The sequence below is a fragment of the Mauremys mutica genome, chromosome 1, assembly GCF_020497125.1.
Source record: "Mauremys mutica isolate MM-2020 ecotype Southern chromosome 1, ASM2049712v1, whole genome shotgun sequence".
Taxonomy (NCBI): domain Eukaryota; kingdom Metazoa; phylum Chordata; order Testudines; family Geoemydidae; genus Mauremys; species Mauremys mutica.
This window is the reverse complement of record NC_059072.1, coordinates 268,681,600-268,700,544: the sequence shown is the minus strand read 5'-3', so window position 1 is coordinate 268,700,544 and position 18,945 is coordinate 268,681,600. Positions and strand designations below refer to the sequence as shown.

Sequence of the window (18,945 nt, the reverse complement as noted above, 5' to 3'; positions counted from 1 at the left end):
TTTATTAAATGTATCTTTGAATAATGTGATAAAATGTAGTACTCCAGGGATAGTAATTGGTTATATAGGTTTTTTAATGTAATCATTTAATAATCCTAATATAGTTACGTTGATTTTATCATGTATAGACATGACCACCAGAGTAGTCAGTTTTATCTGAATTTAGCCATTTTTGCATGAAAATTGTTTTAATCCACCCTGGCAAACATTACTACAGCAGAAATGTCAGAGTCAACAGTACGTTTTTATTGAACTCTTCATTTTAGGTTGAAGAGATTAATTTATACCAATGTACAAAATATAAAAGTCAGGCTGTTACTTGCCCATATAAACTTTAATAGCTTTCTACAAAACAACTTCAGTTGCCAACTATATTTTAGGAATTGGCATTGGTATGCTTTTATAAGAGCATGCCGGTAGCAATAGCAGTATTTCATGTTGTTCACATGATTTTCAATTAAGTTCAATTACATATTTCATGTGATTAATGATTTGTCTATTTGAAGTTTTAGATCAATAGCTTAATACAGACCAGGATCCATGCTCTGATGTTTTCTTCCCTTTTTATTTGGAAATTCAATAAGCTACCCAGGGCTGGCTCTAGGCACCAGCCCTCCACGCATGTGCTTGGGGCAGCACTTTTTAAGGGGCGGCAATCCTCCCCTGCCCTTTTTTTTTTTTTTTTTTTGCTTGGAGTGGCAAAAAGCCACTCGCCCTGTCAGCGTGAGAGCCGGGATCTGTGCCCCCTGCCCAGCCTGGCAGCACCCTGCACAGCCCATTCAAGCAGGGAAATCCCGCCCAGCCCTGGGGAGACTCAGAACGGCAGCAGGACCTCTCCCCCATCCCTGCATCCTGGGCCCCACTTCCCTCCCTCCCCGGCTCCTCACACACTCCGGGAGCCCTTCTCGCTGCTGCAGCCCGAGCTCGGCTCCCCCTCCCTCCCCGGCACCTCACACACTCTGGGAGCCCCTCTCGCCGCCACAGCCTGGGCTCAGCTCCAGCACAGTGGGGTCCCCTGGAGCCGAGGGCTGGGCTGCGGCGGCGAGAGGGGCTCCTGGAGTGTGTGAGGAGGTGAGCGGCTGGCTGGGCTCATCGGTGCTGAGCAGGTAGCCCTGCGGCTGGAGATCCTCGCCTTCTCGCCCGCTGGGGCTGGGCCAGGGCGCGGTGAGGCTGAAGAGCAGCAGGTCCGGGCGGCTCTCCAGGTCCTCAGCTGCCAGCATGTTGGGGGTGAGGGTGGTGAGCACGAACTGATCCACCTCGGCCACCAACAGCAACGCAAAGCCCAGGGAGGGGGCCGTGTTCTCCGTGCCACCCCACAGCTGCACCGCCACCTGGAAGTACTGCCGCTCCATGCTGCCCAGCAGCTCCACCCGCATGGGGACGGAATCGCGGCTGGGCCAGGGCAATAGCTGGGTGCGCTGGTAGCGGATCCCATGTTTGGGGGTGGGGAGCCTAGTGCTGGGCAGCGGGGGTGTGGGGGGGGGAGAGAGAGCCCAGTGCTGGGGCAGTGGGGCGGGGGCACTGGTGGGCAGGGGAGAGCCCAGGGCTGGATGGGGGGGCAGCCAACAATTTTTTTGCTTGGGGTAGCAAAAAACCTAGAGCCGGCCCTGAAGCTACCAGGACAAAGTTCTCTTCCAACAGTTATGTCTGTTCAGTTACAAAGAAGACAAACATCAGCATTTTCCAAAATGTTAACAGATTAACTTTTAACTCTGCCTTGAACTTCTTAAATGACTGATTAACTTTTTCCTCAGAGCTTAACTTCAGTAATGTTACCTATCAGCTCTATGTTCTTGGGGAACCAGGGTGTAGTACCCAGCCTGTCTGACTCACAAAAGACCTTCCTTCCCCCCGCCCCCTCCTTCTCTGCCTCTGCTTGAAACCAAAGCTGTTCAGAAGAAAGACTTACAAAAAGCAATGAAAAGGCAGAGAGAGACATACCTAAACCCCTCCGGACAAGGGTGACAGGATTAAGGAAACTCCCCTAGTCTCATTTGCATCGGAGATGGAACAGGGAGGCATCCCCATTAGCATATAGACTGGAGAACAGAGAGCCCAAGGCAAGAACCACATGGAACTCTGGGACCAGAAAAGCAGGCAAGCACTGCATGATGGGGGATCTCTGCTCCAGATGTTAATGAATCCACACCTGCACTCATCCAGCTCAGTAGTTATCAGACCAATTCTAGTAATAAATCCTTTATTGGTATCCAAAATACTGAAGCTGCCCAATTGCATTGTGAGCTCCCTCCAAGGAACACTGCCCATAGCCAGGAATGATCAGTTCCTATTGTCTAGCCTGAACAAAACAACTTTGGCATAATTCCTTGAGCTATCAGTTTACCCATAAACAAATCTAGTGTTCTCCCTTGAACCATTGTTTCCCTACACAAACCCCTACCCATGCTCAAGTAAATGCTCTGATGCCTGGATCCAACATCTGCATCAGTTCCATTGGGACTTCATCTTCTCCTGACTGATCATGCTGGGGGGCTCTGCCTGTCTCTAGCACTCCAGACCCTCTGTTACCACCACCACCTGGGAACCCCGATCGATTCAAGCTTCACGGAGCGGTGAGAACCCAACCCTCTCTCCCTAGGTGTAGCCTTCTGACCCTGACTTGTGTGGTCAGTTATAGTTTTCTAACCCTGACTTTTATAATCAAATTTAAGTTAGATTTAATATTATACCTGTTTTGTTTTTACCTTGCAATAAATAACTTTCATGGTTAAGATGGTTGCTTCTCTCTCTCTCTCTCTCTCTCTCTCCCTCCCTCCCTCGTGGGTGTTTTGTTGGCTTCTTCATTTGCTCTGCAGCAATGCTCCTCATACCTAAACTAAAGATCCTTGCAGAGCCCAAAAATCCTGTGGGGTTTGCTAATCAAGTGGGTTACTACCAGAACAGCTTGGAAGTGGCAGCTTGGAAGTGCTGCTTGACCCAGCCTGCTCAGGCATACTCTATTCCAGCGCGGTGCCCAGGGCATATGAGGGTGACAGCTTGGAAATGCTGCTCAATCTAACCTACTGAGTCCAGGGACATATAAGGGGTCAGCTTGGGAGTGCGGATTAACACAGTCCTCTCAGACATGCTCTGTTAATATGTGTGTGTTTTTGTCTGATTCTGGGGCTGAAAGAACCCAGCCCTGGGGAACCTAGGCCCTGCAGGATGGCTCCATGGGGAGAGAACCTGCAAAAGTAGAGCTCCATATGAGAACACAAGTGACACAAGGAGTATATTGACAGAATTATGGACACGCCCCTCCAAAAAAGTAACCTTAATAAATGAGTGTATCCAAATGTAACGGGCAAATCTGGTAACAGAAATGAAGGCACAAAATAGGATTGCTTATTTTTTACCACTTCCCACAAACACTTAATACAGGACACAGTGCTTGTTACCATGAACTCGGTGAAATTACTTACAACAGGGTAAAAATCACCACTAAATAGAGGATCAGCATCAAAGCTTATGAGCCAATTAAGTTCCACTTAAGCCCTTAGGATGCAGTTCGAGATTTAAATAGAACATAAGACCTGTGCAGGCCTGCAGTGAATTTCATCAGTCAGTAAGCATTGCACTCAGCAGAAAGGGCTAGATCCACCAAGATTTATTTAGGTAACACCTAACCCCAAGGCACCCTGCCACCAAGAAGAATCCACAGCCCTGAATTAGGCACCCAGGATGCATGGGGAGAGTTAGTCACCTAAGGAAGGGTCCTCAGAAGCCAGTCAGCTGAGCAGGGAGCTGCCTAAATTCGCCAGGAGTGAAGTACAGAGAAAAGAGGCAGGATGTATTTCGGTATCTAGCTCCCACTGGTCTGGTCCTCTAGGTGCCTGACTGACATGCCAAAGGGAGGCGCTTCCCTCTGCCAAGGATTCCAGGAGAAGGTTCATGGCTGAGAGTTGGGCACCAAAGCCAGGTCAGCTGCTGAGATAGCCCATGCCCCAGCAGGCAAAACCCAGACCTCACTCATGAAAAGCTAGAGAAGGCCCTAATTATAGCCAATAATCCAGTGGTCAGGGCACTCCCCTGAAGGGTGGGATATGTGGTTTCAAGTCCCTAATCTGCCTGTTTTGGAGCAGAGACTTGAATTCACATCTCCCACCACCCCCAGGTGAGTGCCCACGCCTCCAGGCTACTGGATATTGTAGGGTGGGCAGTCTCTCTCTCCTGTTGGAGCTGTTCTACTTGGTATAAATACTTAAATATTCATTAGGCCAGAAAGAGAGAGAAAAAATTACTCTAGTCCAGTGGTTAGTATATTCACATGGGATGTGGGAGAGATTGAGAGAGACCTACCCCCAAAACACTCAATAGTCTAGGGGGTTAGGGCACTGATTGGGAGGTGGAAGATGTGGATAAAAGTCCCTGCTCCAAATTAGGCAGAGCAGGGATTTGAATTTGGGACATGTACATTCATAGATTCCAAGGCCAGAAGGGCCCATTGTGATCTCCTGCTCTGACCTCCTGTATAAGACAGGTCATAGGACTTCCCCAAAATAATTCTTGTTTGAACTAGAGCAGATCTTTTAGAAAAACATCCAGTCTTGATTTTAAAATGGTCAGTGATGGAGAATCCACCACAACTCTTGGTAAATTGTTCTAATGGTTAAGTATCCTCAGTGTTAAAAATTTACATCTTATTTCCAGTCTGAATTTGTCTAGCTTCAACTTCCAGCCAGTGGATCGTGCTATACCTCTCTCTGCTAGATTGAAGAGCACATTGTTAAATATTTGTTCTCCATGTAGATACCTGTAGCTACATCCCAGGTGCGTGTCTTACCCAGTAGGCCACCAGATACACACAATTGCCCCCAGCTCTCTTTTGTGACAAATATCATATTTTCGGTGTGCTTTGAGAATGCCTGTGGGATTGGGCCCCACTGGAGGGAGAGGTGAGGGAACACCTAGTTTAAGAATCCCTCTTTGGGCGGCAGGGGCTTCATCTTCAGTGAAGGCTCTAAGCCCTTGTTAGATGTGGGGCAGTATCAACACTTAGGTGGCTTTGCACCTGCCTACTGGCAGAAACTTTTACACCTTTGGGACTTGGGCATCTCTGGGGTTAGGCAGCAGCTGAGCAGTGATTTTGAGAATGTCAGTATTGCATAAATGGTGGATTTAGGCACTCAAATGAGCAGTTAGACCAGGGGTTGGCAACCTCTGGCATGCGACTTGCCAGGGTAAGCACCCTGGCGGGCCGGGCCAGTTTGTTTACCTGCCACGTCGGCAGGTTCAGCCAATCGCGGCTCCCCCTGGCCGCGGTTCACTGTCCCAGGCCAATGGGGGTGGCGGGAAGCCAGCACATCCCTCGGCCCGCAACACTTCCCGCAACCCCCATTGGCCTGGGACAGCGAACCGCAGCCAGGGGGAGCCGCGATCAGCCAAACCTGCCGACGCGGTAGGCAAACAAACTGGCCCAGCCCGCCAGGGTAGCCGCATGCCAGAGGTTGCCAACCCCTGAGTTAGACACATAATCCCTTTGTGGATCTGGCCCTAATTGTTTACAGGACTGGGCTGCAGTAAGTTGTCATCTGGCTGTGAAAAGGGGTAGGAAGGCATTTCTAGTTGTTTTAAGTTCAGCTTAGTTATAAACAGTAAATGCAACATCTCTTACTCATGATAACTGAGTAGTTAGATAAATATGGAAACTAGTGAAGCAGCACCTGTGCCTTCAGCTTCTATACTGACTACTTCACTAAAGAATGGACAACCATTAATGTAGAATAGCTTGTTGCTTTGGGAAAAAAAGACATCTCAGGTCCTGAAGATACATCTTCACTGGTTCTCTCAAGCCCCTGCACGGATCAATACAGTCCCTAAGAAAAGGGGAAAACCTAATAATTTTGTATGGCCTACGTAGATCAGTAACAATATTTATCCCTGGGGATCTATTCAGTGAAGACATATTTAAATAGTCTCTATTCTATTAGCATTCTAATGGAGAAGAATATGCATAATTTTTAAAGGTATACTTATCTTATGGCCCATAGCCTATTAATGTATTATCTGACAGTGAGGAGGAATTGGATTCTTCCTGTCTAAATTTACTCATTCTCATTGTTAGAACAGTCTGGTACAGGATGTCATTTTAGTGTTCAATGGCAATGCTGTCTGTCATCTCTTTAAAAGTAGGTATATTAATAAATACTTTCCATTTGTACTTGGAGTCTGGCAGATGAATCTATTCATAAGTCAAGAAGGAATCCAGTCTCAGAGTTTAATTCTTTGTACAAATTTTTTATCTTCCGAAATACAAAGGTGCAAACACAGTGCCTGTCCCCGAAGACTTTACAGTCCTAAAGACAGAGCTACCAGTTCAACTACTGCTGACAAGTGAATTTATTTCAGACTCTTTTAAAATGTATTTTTCAAACAATATTTGATCCCTTTAAAAGTATTTTGCTACATCTGCTAACAGGTACTGAACAATTTAAAGGTATACTTACCTTATGGCACATAGCCTATTAATGTATTATCTGACAGTGAGGAGGAATTGGATTCTTCCTGTCTAACTTTATTCATCCTCATGGTTAAAACAGTTTGATACAGGATGTCATTTTAGTGTTCAATGGACTCTGCACTTTTTTCTAGTTTCCAATTAACTAAAAATTAAGCATTAACTGGAATACCAGAAGTGAGAAAAAATATGAAAAATTAAGTTAATTTTTAAAATTAAAATTAATTTATTGATTTGTAACATCTATCACTAATTATCTAAAAGAAAAAAAATCACACTTTTTGTTTCTTTCTAAATGTCTGTGGTGCCTGGTCTTTAAGTCAAGCAAGCATGAAAAATGTCTTGTCCCCATATTAACTTTCTGCAACACTTGTTCAAGTGTAATTTGCTTGTGTTGTATCTATTGCTTACCCAGATGACTGAAGTACTCTCCACGTACCATGCAGTGACAGTGCTAATTGTCCAGTGTACAGTGAAAGTCAAGAAGCATGTTAGGGATACAGATTTTAGCTTTTATATTTTGTTTTGGAGGAATAGGAGCTGTTATTGCTGCCACTGTATCCAATGAGTGGAAAGTAACTAGCAGAGCAACATCAGTTATCACTGCAACTTGGGTTTTCCAGGGTCTTTGGATGAACTGTGCAGGAAATGCACTGGGTGCTTTTCATTGCAGACCTCATTTTACCATCTTCAGACTAGAAGGTAAGTAGAGGTAATTTTACTAGAACTAAGACAGTGCATGAAGAACTACATCAGTACAGGGTGATTAAGTAACATTTACAAATAACTCTGAGAATTTCAAGATGTGAGCCTAAGGAGGAAGAAAATGATTGTGGTTTGTACAACAGGGTATAACTAGAAACAGGGGTATACACTTAACAAAAGGAAAATATAGAATGAATATTGGAAATAATTTCCTGACAGTAACATGCATTCATTTCCTGAGGAAAAAGGTAATTCCACTATGTAAGACATTAAAAAAAATAACAAAAAAAAACCCCAGCAACACTCCATACAGGACAGAATTCTGGCAAATATACTTACAGTAACAAATTCCTGTTGGCAGAGGTGGACTAGACTACCTAATAGAAATTAGAGATGGAAGAGGTCTATGTGAAACTAAATATATTGCTGGCAGGAGGGGGTAAGTTATAATGACAAGATCTCTGACAGTTATCAGAACTTCTTAAAATAATTAGGGACCTGGTCCAATGGAGCACTTGCCTGTATTCTTCACTATAAGCACATGAGTGTAATGGAACTACTGACATGCTTAGAGCTAAGCAGCTATGTATGTGTTTCCAGGATTGGGGCAGGCTATCGTAGAAGGTGTGTTAGAGAGAGAGAGATGTATTGTACATCATCTATTGATTTGTAAAAAAGTAAATGTAGGCTGCTCAACTACTGAGTGAAGGTGGTGTTGTTGTTTTTTCTGTGTATAGAACAGCATATGGAGAAGCATTTGGTTTAAAATATTTGTAGTACTAGTTAAACTTTGAGGCACTAAACAATAAAGTCCTTTCTAGAATTCGCGTAGTAGAACTACTCAGCTACCAGCAATGATGCCCCTTCTTTCCCATGAGGACAAGGGCAAAGGAACTTGCTGAAGCTGGGCTCTCCAGGATGACTGGGGCAAATGAACAAGGTGGAGTAGGTCCACCATAATCCAGTGTGTGGTGGGGGACAGTACTAAAAAAAGACCATCACTAGTAATTTCATGGAATCAGGGAAGAAATCCAGGCCAGAGGCAACCTTGCAAATTCCTCTATGAGAGCTGCAAGAAACACTAGTAGGAGGCATTCATGGCTTGTGGGTCACATAGGCCAATTCCTGGTCCTATTGAAGTCAGGAGTTTTGTTGTAGACCTCAGTGGAACCAAATTTTGGCCCATCATGAGTACCTACGACTTTATACATCTACTCTGCCTTCAGAGCATTTACCTGCTTTGAATAGTAGAAATCCATAAAGGTAAAGTTGATTATCAAAATGACTGATGATGATGATGATGAAATAATTATGGTGTAGGCAAAGCTCCCAGTAAGATCAATGGAACATTTATATCTCTTTGTACATATTTTATCAGACAGTCCTCAGAACTGCAAAAAATCAGGTACTAATTATCTGAATCAGTGAGAAACCTTTTACTCGTGTTACAATATAGCTAAAATTAACCAAAGATGGAAAAAAAGCTATAGAAACTCAAGTGCACTATTTAAAAACCTATTCTCTTCGTTTTGAATAATTGTTTATGGATTGTAATGCTTATTTTTTCTTGAAGTTTTTTTTTTAAAGAACACTTTCCTTTAAGTACTTCAGTAACTATAAACTTTCATTATTATAATAATTGTTAGGAAAGTTATAATCAATCACATTTGTGACTTAAAATTTTACTGCTTTGAACCATTTAATCATTGACTGACTACAACTGGCATAATAAATATGATATGAATATGTATGAATTTTTTAAACAATGTATGTACAAATCCCAATAAGCTTTTGCTTATTAGTAGTTTATAATAATACAGATATGTAATTAACAGCTTTGAGCAACATGTTCTTATTAAAATGAGATGGCAGCAATAATTTGAACTGACATTTAGGAAATCTAATTTTAATCAGCCGGGCAAGCACCTCCAAGGTGTCATATTACGTGCAGAGAAAAATAGATATGCAAAAATAATGAAGCATTTTGTTTTGTAAAATTGCTTAACATCATGATACTCTAAGGAAAACAAGAAATCTGCTTGGAAGAGCTTTGCACATAGTGCTATATTGTAAAATATGAATCCACCATTATTCCAAAAGTAACGAAAATTGCCAGTGTGTCTTTCAGAGCCCAGTGGTGCTGGCACAATTTTTATAGTTGGGGGTGCTGAAGGTGGAAATCATGTATTTGGGTTACTATTACTACTTTAAGCCAGAGGGTGTGGCTGCACTCCTAGTTCCAGCACCTATGCCAGAGCCTCTATGTATCATCATTATTATTAACATAGTGACTGTGGGCAGGGACGGAGAAATAGCTTTACTATTGCTCACTTATTTTATAGCATTTATTGCAGTTTGTTATAGAATAAAATATTAAACTGGCTATGCAAGCTCTTCGGTTCTTTAGTAATCTTTAGACAGCTGGGTGGGGGGCCAGGAAGAAACAATGAGTTCTAGTCCTAGCTCTTCCGCTTACTGGTATTAATAAACTTCATGGCCGTATCATTGAGCAAGGTGTCTTCTTTCTAAATTAGAATACAGGCAAGTATCTTTCCCCCATTTTACAGATGGTATAGCTGAGAAGTTCCAGAACTGGAAATTGAATCCTATCTGTAGCATAGCAGATCCAGTTCTCATTCACAGTTATACTGTCTTTCAAAATGGAATTGCCAAACTTATTTGTTTGGCAGAGATGCCTGTAACCATTATACTACCATCATCTCTGCAGCCAGGAATAGAACCCAGGAATCCTGACTCCCAGTGTTCCACTAGGATCACCAAATGAAATGAATAGGTAACAGGTTTAAAACAAACAAAAGGAAGTATTTTTTTGCACAATACACAGTCAACCTGTGGAATTCCTTGCCAGAGGATACTGTGAAGGCCAAGACTAGGACAGGGTTCAAAAAAGAACTAGATACATTCATGGAGGATAGGTCCATCAATAGCTATTAGCCAGGATAAGGACGGATGGTGCCAGAAGCTGGGAATGGGCGACAGGGGATGCATCACTTGATGATTACATCCTCTGTTTATTCCCTCCGGGGCACTGGCACTAGCCACTTTCAGAAGACAGGATACTGGGCTGGATGGACCTTTTGTCTGACCCAGTATGGCCGTTCTTATGTACTGGCTAGCAAATACCGGTAGTTGTTTAAACCACTGGTACAGTGTGTCACATCTTCTTGTGACTGGTTTATCTAGAGGATAATAGCCTCCTACTACTACCAGGTACTCCATTAGCTCAGTGGTAGAAGTATGTGTAACTCATGTAAAGATTCTGGGTTCATAACTTGAACTCATTTTGGTTTAAATATTAGTTATTCAAAAACATATGTTTAAAAAACATTAAGATTGCAAAGTCAAGCACTCCAAACCTGAATTCAGCCCCATTATGTGTATGGGTTTGTCTAATTACAAATCACATGCTTTCTGGTCTATTGGACTCCTGCTTCGGTCAGTGCACAAGAGGGACAGTGAATAAGGCAGAGGGTTGCAAGGAGGACAGAGATGTTCTCTTGTGGCTAAGGCACTGGAACAGAACACTGTTCCTGGCTCTATCACATCTTTGTAGTGTAGGTTGAGCAGCCCTCGATCACACCCAAACATTAAGAAGTCTGGAACTTAACAGTGAAGGCCCTGATCCAGCAGAGCATTTAAGCACGGAAATAATTTCATGCAATTCTCACTCTACCCAACTTACACTGCTTGCCTAAATGTATGTTTGCCCCTTAGCATATGCAATGGTCAAAATCACTATGAGAGTACTAAGTACCATTTCCAATAATCTTCTAGTAACAAGTTAATTTTACTTCTGTGCCTATATTTTAAGTGTGTAGAATTTTTGTAAAGAAACCGTCATATTGGTCTGAGGTATTAGCCGGATACCACTGAAACACCCTTGCAGTTTTAATTTGTTTTTGTTGGTTCTTTTTTGGGGGGGGGAGGTGGTTGGCTCTCTTTTAATACCATGCTAAGCTCAACATTCTGTATTATTGATTCTTCTGCTGTGTCAAAGTCTCCTGATAAATCATTGCTTTTGTTTATTAGGGTGTACTATTTTATACCGTAAAGTAGATCTATTATTTATATTATGTAGCAACATTTTCCATGAAGACCCATAAGGTCTTCTCTTGGAGTTTTAACTTCTAGCTCCTAATTTTTGAAAAGGTGAATCATGAAGATTTAGCTAGTTCAAACCAATGGATTTCAACAGCTAAATCCACCCACACCTTATAGTTAAGTGCAGTTATTCTTCCCATCTGGAAGGCCTGCTATGAAGTTTTCCCCACATGCTTCCAATATTCCATGTTGTTCTACAGAAATCAGTGACACCAACATGCATAACTGTTGATATTTTCATATTCAAAGGAAATCAACTAAAATGTGGTATCTTATTTAACATGAGGCTATTCTTCTACAGCTGACAATCAGATACAAAACATGTCTAAGATTTATATATGGTTACACAATACATTTGTTCAAAGTGATGAATACTGATTCATATTTCCAAAGGAAATGTGAACTTAGGAGTTCTGTATTTCCTTTCCCAGATGGAGATGTTCCAAAATGCTCTCCTATTTGTAGATTGCTTTTCCTTTCTCCAAAAGTGACATTATAATAAGACAGAATGAAAACTACTTCAACTAGCATCAATACCCTGTATACAGCAGAAATAGGAGAACAAGCCACGCACCAAAAATAGTGAAAAGTGACTCACTGACCCCATTTTAATGTGTTAGTAATTGACCTACCAGTCAGATTCATCCTTCACAGGGACATAAGCACCTTCTCAGCTAAAAGGCTGACCAAAAAAACAAGCAAAACAAAGACCTGTTTGGAGCCCAGCCTCCAGGGCAAGCCTTGCAATGCACAGGTCAGCTCTATTTTAAATTCCAGGTGTGGCATAAGGTGGGGGAAGAAACAGTATAATTAATTAAAAGAACAACACACACTACTACCACCACCATGCTCTTATATAGAGCTTTTCATCCTGCGATCTCAAAGGACATTACAAAGGAGGTAACACCATTATTGACAGTGGGTTCAGAGGGAGACAATTTATGGTCTGATTTTACCTCCTTCCAGCATCTTTGGGCTCCACAAAACATAAGGCCAGCCCTGCTCTGTTGCTATGAAATAGCCTCTCATATCCTGGTTACATAATATTTTCTCTAATGCCTCAGTTGTTTGCATTTAATCTACACAAAAATTAATGATTTTACAGTTAAGCAGCCTCCTTTGTAATTTGACAACAATTAAAGGACTGTGTTCTGGATCTGCTAGCCATGCAATAGCAGTGTAACACACCTCCTCTGTAACAAAGTCTCTGCATTACTCACGGCCACAACAATATGGATACTCATGTATATGAAGGGGGTCTAACTGAGGGATAAAAAGTAGTGGTATTCCCAACTCTGCCTGCAAAATAAACTTCATCTATTCAAGAAGCCAAAATGAGACACCACTCCCACTAGATGGTGCAGATGTTCAAAATATGACTCTGTACACTCCACTTGGTAGACCTGGGCAAAAAAAAAAATATCAGCACAAAGTAAATTTGTCCGCCCCACCCCTCCCCCCCCCAAAAAAACACCTGCATTTTTCTGTGAACAGTTTTAGCTGGAAAAAAACATTAAAAAAGTTGAAACAGTTTGTTTTATCCATTTCACAAGGAAATGTTTTGACTTTTCAGTTTTGAAATGCCATTTGTTTTCAAAAGTTAGCTAAGAAGAAGTGAAAGCTACTTGAAAACAATCTGAAACAAAGCACCAAAAGAGTTGTTTTGGCTCAAACAAAATGTTTCATTTGACCCAAAATGATTTTTTTTTTTCATTTCAGGAAGAAAAAACAAAAAAATTCCATTTGGGTTTGGACGGAATAATCAATTATTTGCTCAGCTCAACTCCTATGCTCCTTGGGCGTGACCATTCCCCTCAGTGTGGTTTGTAGGGCTGCAGAGTCCAGCAACTACACATGGCTGCCCTGTTGTCCTTCCAATGACTGCCTTCTTTCCTATCTGTGCAGCAGCAGCTTCAAAAGGCATGAAGAGGCAGCTAACGCTGTCTGGAACAGTGCTAACTCCCAATCAGCCATTCAGATATCTAGGTGGGCTGCAAGAAAGCAGACTGGAAAGAGTAGATGCTCTCTTGTAGAGCCCTGTGTGGGACTATTTTTTTATCCCGCTCCCCAGTATCACTCCCACCTGCTCCTGCATTGTTTCCTGCATTTTTATCCTGCTCCCACCTGCAAAACCGTAGATCCCACAAATCCCACAAGGGAGACAAATTTCCCCATGCTACTAAAAATTAAAACCAAAAAACCAGGTTGTTTAATATATTATAAACGGAATTCAGAATCAACTTTTACCAATAAAAGAATACAACAAATCTTGCTTAAACCATGTAAAAAAAATGTTCAACTCCTGTTATAATAGACATGTAATCTTTCTATCCCTCACTATAATTTAAGTATTAAAAGCTTTATTGAAAAAAAAAAAGAAAAACTTGCTTTACATTGCTGAAAGTCTATTTATGACAAACTGATGAGCGATGTTGTGCTTTCCCACAAAATTACCACTGTCTGTTTTTTTGCACACCCAATCCCGCCCAAAGAGGGATTGGGTGTGCAAATTGGCACAGTCCCAGTTAATGGGTCTTTTTCTTATATAGGCTCCTATTATCCCCACCCCGTCCCGATTTTTCACATTTGCTGTCTGGTCACCCTACCTCAGGGTTTCTCAAACAGGGGTCGCCGCTTGTCTAGGGAAAGCCCCTGGCGGGCCAGGCCAGTGTGTTTACCTGCCCCGTCCGCAGGTCCGGCCGATCGCGGCTCCCACTGGCCGTGGATCGCTGCTCGGTTCACGCCAGCAGCTCCCATTGGCCCAGAACAGCGATCCGCAGCGGGAGCCGCGATCGGCCAGAGCTGTGGACGGGGCAGGTAAACACACCGGCCCGGCCCACCAGGGGCTTTCCCTACACAAGCGGTGACCCCTGTTTGAGAAACCCCGCCCTACCTCTTCCGGCCACACTGCCCGGTGCAGCGCAGCAGCTGCCTTGGGCTCAGCTTCTAAGGGACAGTGGCCGAGCAAGCCGGAGCCCTCCCCGGCATGCTCAGAGACGGCTCCCAACCCCAGAAGCTGAGCCTGGGCAAGGCAGGGAGCAGCAACAGCAGCAGCCCTCTCCCTGCCCAGGCTCAGCTTCTGGGGATAGGAGCCGACTCTGAGGGCAGGGGGCTCTGGCTTGCTCGGCCACTGTCACTAGAAGCTGAGCCTGGTGGAGCGGGCGGCCTGCGGCTGCCACAGTCTGGCACCCTCCCAGGTAGCTGCTGTGCTGCACCGGGCAGCATCCACGAGTGGCTCCGGAGCCTGGCTGCCAGAAGACCAGCTGAACAGCCATTCTCCCATGCCTCAACCCCCTGCCCCAGCCCTGATCCCCCTCCCACCCTCCAAACCTCTCGGTCCCAGCTTGGAGCACCCTCCTGTACCCCCAACCCCTCATCCCCAGCCCCACCCAGAGCCTGCATCCGCAGCCAGAGCTGCACCCCCTGCACCCCAATCTCCTGCCCCAGCCCAGAGCCTCCTCCCACACCCTGAACTCCTCCTCCGCACCCCCAGCTGGAGCCCTCATCCCCTCCCATACCCCAACCCCCAATTTCATGAGCATTTATGGCCACCATACAATTTCCATACCCAGATGTGGTTCAAAAAGTTTGCCCACTCCTGTTCTAAAGAGTAATTTTTTTGCTTTAGGAATGCATCATATGGCAGGTATTTTCAAAAAAAACTTCCAGAGATCTTCACTTTCCTCCCCCACTTTGGTCTGTGCAAGCTGAACTCTGTGTGCTATCATATCAGTACAGTCACTATATTTTACAGGAACAAAGTATAAACATTTCCAGCAAATGTACTTACTACAAGTTTGTTTGCCAAGTGACTCTGCATCCTTCTTTGGTTATGGTTTGGAGAGGTGTTTTTGTTTAAATGAGAAACCGAGTGGAAAGATTTCCTAGTCCCTCACCCTTCCTGTCTGCAAATACATGCTTCCTTGGTACACAATCATTATAAGATATGGGAGAAAATCGTGTGAGTCTGTTGGTAAAATGCTGGCAGCACATCACTTGGCTGGCAGCTTATCATCCACATTCTTGTCTATCATGTAGGTTAAAATAAGAAAATGTTCAACTATTGCTTTTAGGATCACAGATTAATATATCCCCTGCAGGATCACTGGGGAGACCCTTCCCCCTCCTAAATGATCTTAAGAACCACAGTGGGGAGCAGGAGCAGGATGTAGGTCAGTGGCCTGGCCAGCAGATGAGATTCACACCCATTCTAAGACCTTAAGGAGCTAGTATCCGTGATTTGCCTTAATGGAAGCAGAGCCAGGAAGAAAGTAGGATCAACGCCTCCTCCCCCCCTTCCCCTATTTACCTGGACTTTAATAGCTCATGGCCTCAGAGGGGGTGATAGCTCAGTGGTTTGAGCATTGGCCTACTAAACTCAGGGTTGTGAGCTCAATCCTTGAGGGGGCCACTTAGGGATCTAGGGCAAAATCAGTACTTGGTCCTGCTAGTGAAGGCAGGGGGCTGGACTCAATGACCTTTCAGGGTCCCTTCCAGATGGGTGTATCTCCATATTTTGTGTGTGTGGAATATATGGCAACAGGTAGTTCCAGTGTGGAACCACTTGGGCAAGAGATCATGAGACTGAGCTAGCAGTTAATGTACACAGCAGCAGCTACCTGAGAGCAAATTTGGCAACCTTACAACAGTGTGAAATTAAGAGACTGGGGAAATCAAAAGGCTGAGTCAAATGGCGCCTGAGAAAAAAGTCTAGCAACTTCAGGGGGAAAAAAAAAGCAGCAGTGAGTAGAGCAGGCCCAGACAAGGCAGCTGCAGGTCTATGGATGGAATCGGAACTGGGACTCAGTGATTAGAAAAGCTGTCCAAGCAGAGCAGTGGCAACTAGCATGGAGTCGGGGCAGAGGCAGCACTGGGAGGCAGGCAGGATCCAGAGGAGTATTACCCCATTAATGTATCTAGCCCATGGGTGCTCTGTTCACATATGTTTGTAGTTGGTAAACTGAAGTAGAGGAGATCTGGGAAGCAACTCATGTATCAGTGATATGTATTAGTGTTATGGTGCACTCTAAGCTCTAATCTTCATCATCTGGACCCGTGGAAAAGAAGCCCTTGAGGAATTCCACCATGATTTCAACAATTTCCATGCCAATATCAACCTCAGCCTAGACCAGTCCACACAAGCGGTCCATTTCCTAGAGACTACTGTGCTAATAAGCGATGGTCACATAAACACCACCCTATACCGGAAACCTACTGACCACTATACTTACCTACATGCCTTCAGCTTCCATTCAGGACACACCACACAATCCACTGTCTACAGCCAAGCTCTCAGATACAACCGCATTTGCTCCAATCCCTCAGACAAACACCTACAAGCTCTCTATCAAGCATTCTTAAAACTACAATACCCACCTGATGAAGTGAAAAAACAGATTGACAGAGCCAGAAGAGTACCCAGAAGTCACCTCCTACAAGACAGGCACTACAAAGAAAATAACAGAACGCCACTAGCTGTCACCTTCAGCCCCCAACTAAAACCTCTCCAGTGCATCATCAAAGGTAAGGATGGAGATGGATGGCAGGAGAGAGATCACTTGATCATTGCCTCCCTCTGGGGCACCTGGCATTGGCCACTGTCGGTAGACAGGATACTGGGCTAGATGGACCTTTGGTCTGACCCGGTATGGCCGTTCTTATGTTCTTATCTACAACCTATTCTGAAAGATGATCTCTAACTCTCACAGATCTTGGGAGACAGACCTGTCCTCACTTACAGACAGCCCTCCAATCTGAAGCAAATACTCACCAGCAACCACACACCATACAACAAAAACACTAACCCAGGAACCTATCCTTTCAATAAGCCCTGCTGCCAACTCTGTCCACCACATTTTGCTCAAGTGACACCATCATAGGACCTAATCACATCAGCCACGCCATCAGGGGCTCGTTCACCGGCACATCTACCAATGTGATATATGCCATCATGTGCCAGCAATTCCCCTCTGTCATGTACATTGGCCAGACCGGACAGTCTCTACGCAAAAGAATAAATGGACACAACTCTGACATCAGGAATCATAACATTCAAAAACCAGTAGGAGAACACTTCAGCCTCTCTAATCACTCAGTGACATACGTTAAGGTCGCAATTTTGCAACAGAAAAGCTTCAAAAACAGACTCCAATGAGAAGCTGCTGAACTTGAATTAATATGCAAACTAGACACCATTAACTTAGGTTTGAACAGAGACTGGGAATGGCTCGTCATTACACTAATTGAATTTATTTCCCCATGTTAAAGTATCCTCACACCTTCGTGTCAACTGTCCAAAATGGGCCATCTTGATTATCACTTCTAAAGTTTTTCTCCCCTGCTGATAATAGCTTCTCTTAATTAATTAGCCTCTTACAGTTGGTATGGGTACTTCCACCTTTTCATGTTCTCTGTATGTATAAATATCTTCTTACTGTATGTTCCATTCTATGCAGCCGATGAAGTGAGCTGTAGCCCACGAAAGCTTATGCTCAAATACATTTGTTAGTCTCTAAGGTGCCATAAGTACTCCTGTTCTTCTAACCTCTAGGGTGCCCCTAATACCTGTTGCAGGGAACTTTGCCTCTTATGCCCTCTTTTAACCACTTCTTCAGCCCTGGAGTGGCCTGTCTCCCTCCAAGTCTTCCATGGCCTGGCACTCCAGCCAAGTCACCTTTTAAGTGCCTTAAAGTTCCAGCCAGCCTGCGACAGCCATTTCAAATTGTGACTATTGTCTCAGTGCTGCTGCCACTGAAATCCCCTTTTTTTTTTTTTCGCCACTAGGCTCACTCCTGTTCCGTTTGAAATCAAAGTTCTGTCTACAATCTTAGCAAAGGCTAAATATTAAAACAGCAAATATTAGACCATTTAAAAGAATTTTGGGCATTTTTGTTAATGAAAAATGGAAAAGTCTAAAATAACCATGGTATTTTCAATACTTTATCTTTATTTTTTTAAACTTTATGTCCTCAGGGAGTTTGAAACAAAAGTCTGTAGGAACAAAAAACGTAGCCCATACTTACACAATAGGGGACTATCTGCAAATCAGTGGCTCCAAAATAGGATTTGGGGTCATAACGAATCATCAGCTGACGCAGAGTTTCCAGTACTGAGATCACATGGGCTAATCTGACCTTTGGACATATAAACTGTAAAATCTCGAGTTAGAGTATGGACATTAGATTACCTCTGTATTTGGCACTGGAACAATCACTGCTGAAACACCATGTTTTGGTGTCCACAATTCAAGAAGGATGTTTATAAACTGGAGAGGGTTCAGAGAAGAGTCAGGATAATGTTTGCAATATCGAAAAACATTCCTTATTGTGATAGAGTGTGCTCTTTCAGTTTATTTTGCTTAACAAAGAGAATGTTAAGGAGTGACTTGATCAGTCTATAAGTACATATGTGGGGAGCACAAATTTGATAACAGAGGTCTCTTCAACTTAGCAGAGAAAGGTATAACATGATCCAATGGCTGCCAGTTGATGCTAGGCAAATTCAAACTGGAAATAATGTGCACATGCTTAACAGTTAACCATTGGAACAATTTACCAGGCGTTGGGAAAATTTTAAAATCAAAATTGGATGTTTTTCTAAGAGACATACTGTCATTAAAATAGGAATTAATTCAGGGAGGTTCTATGGCCAATGTTATACAT

General features: G+C 43.6%; 1 protein-coding gene across 1 annotated transcript in view; it reads left to right on the top strand.

Moving 5' to 3' along the window:
- The first annotated feature begins 6,868 nt into the window (after positions 1-6,868).
- CLDN10 (claudin 10) overlaps positions 6,869-18,945 on the top strand; it is a 106,006-nt gene continuing 93,929 nt past the window's right edge. The window contains exon 1 of the mRNA XM_045009834.1: positions 6,869-7,159. Coding sequence (XP_044865769.1) covers positions 6,946-7,159 — 214 coding nt within the window. The 5' untranslated portion in view covers positions 6,869-6,945. The remainder of the gene's footprint in view (positions 7,160-18,945) is intronic.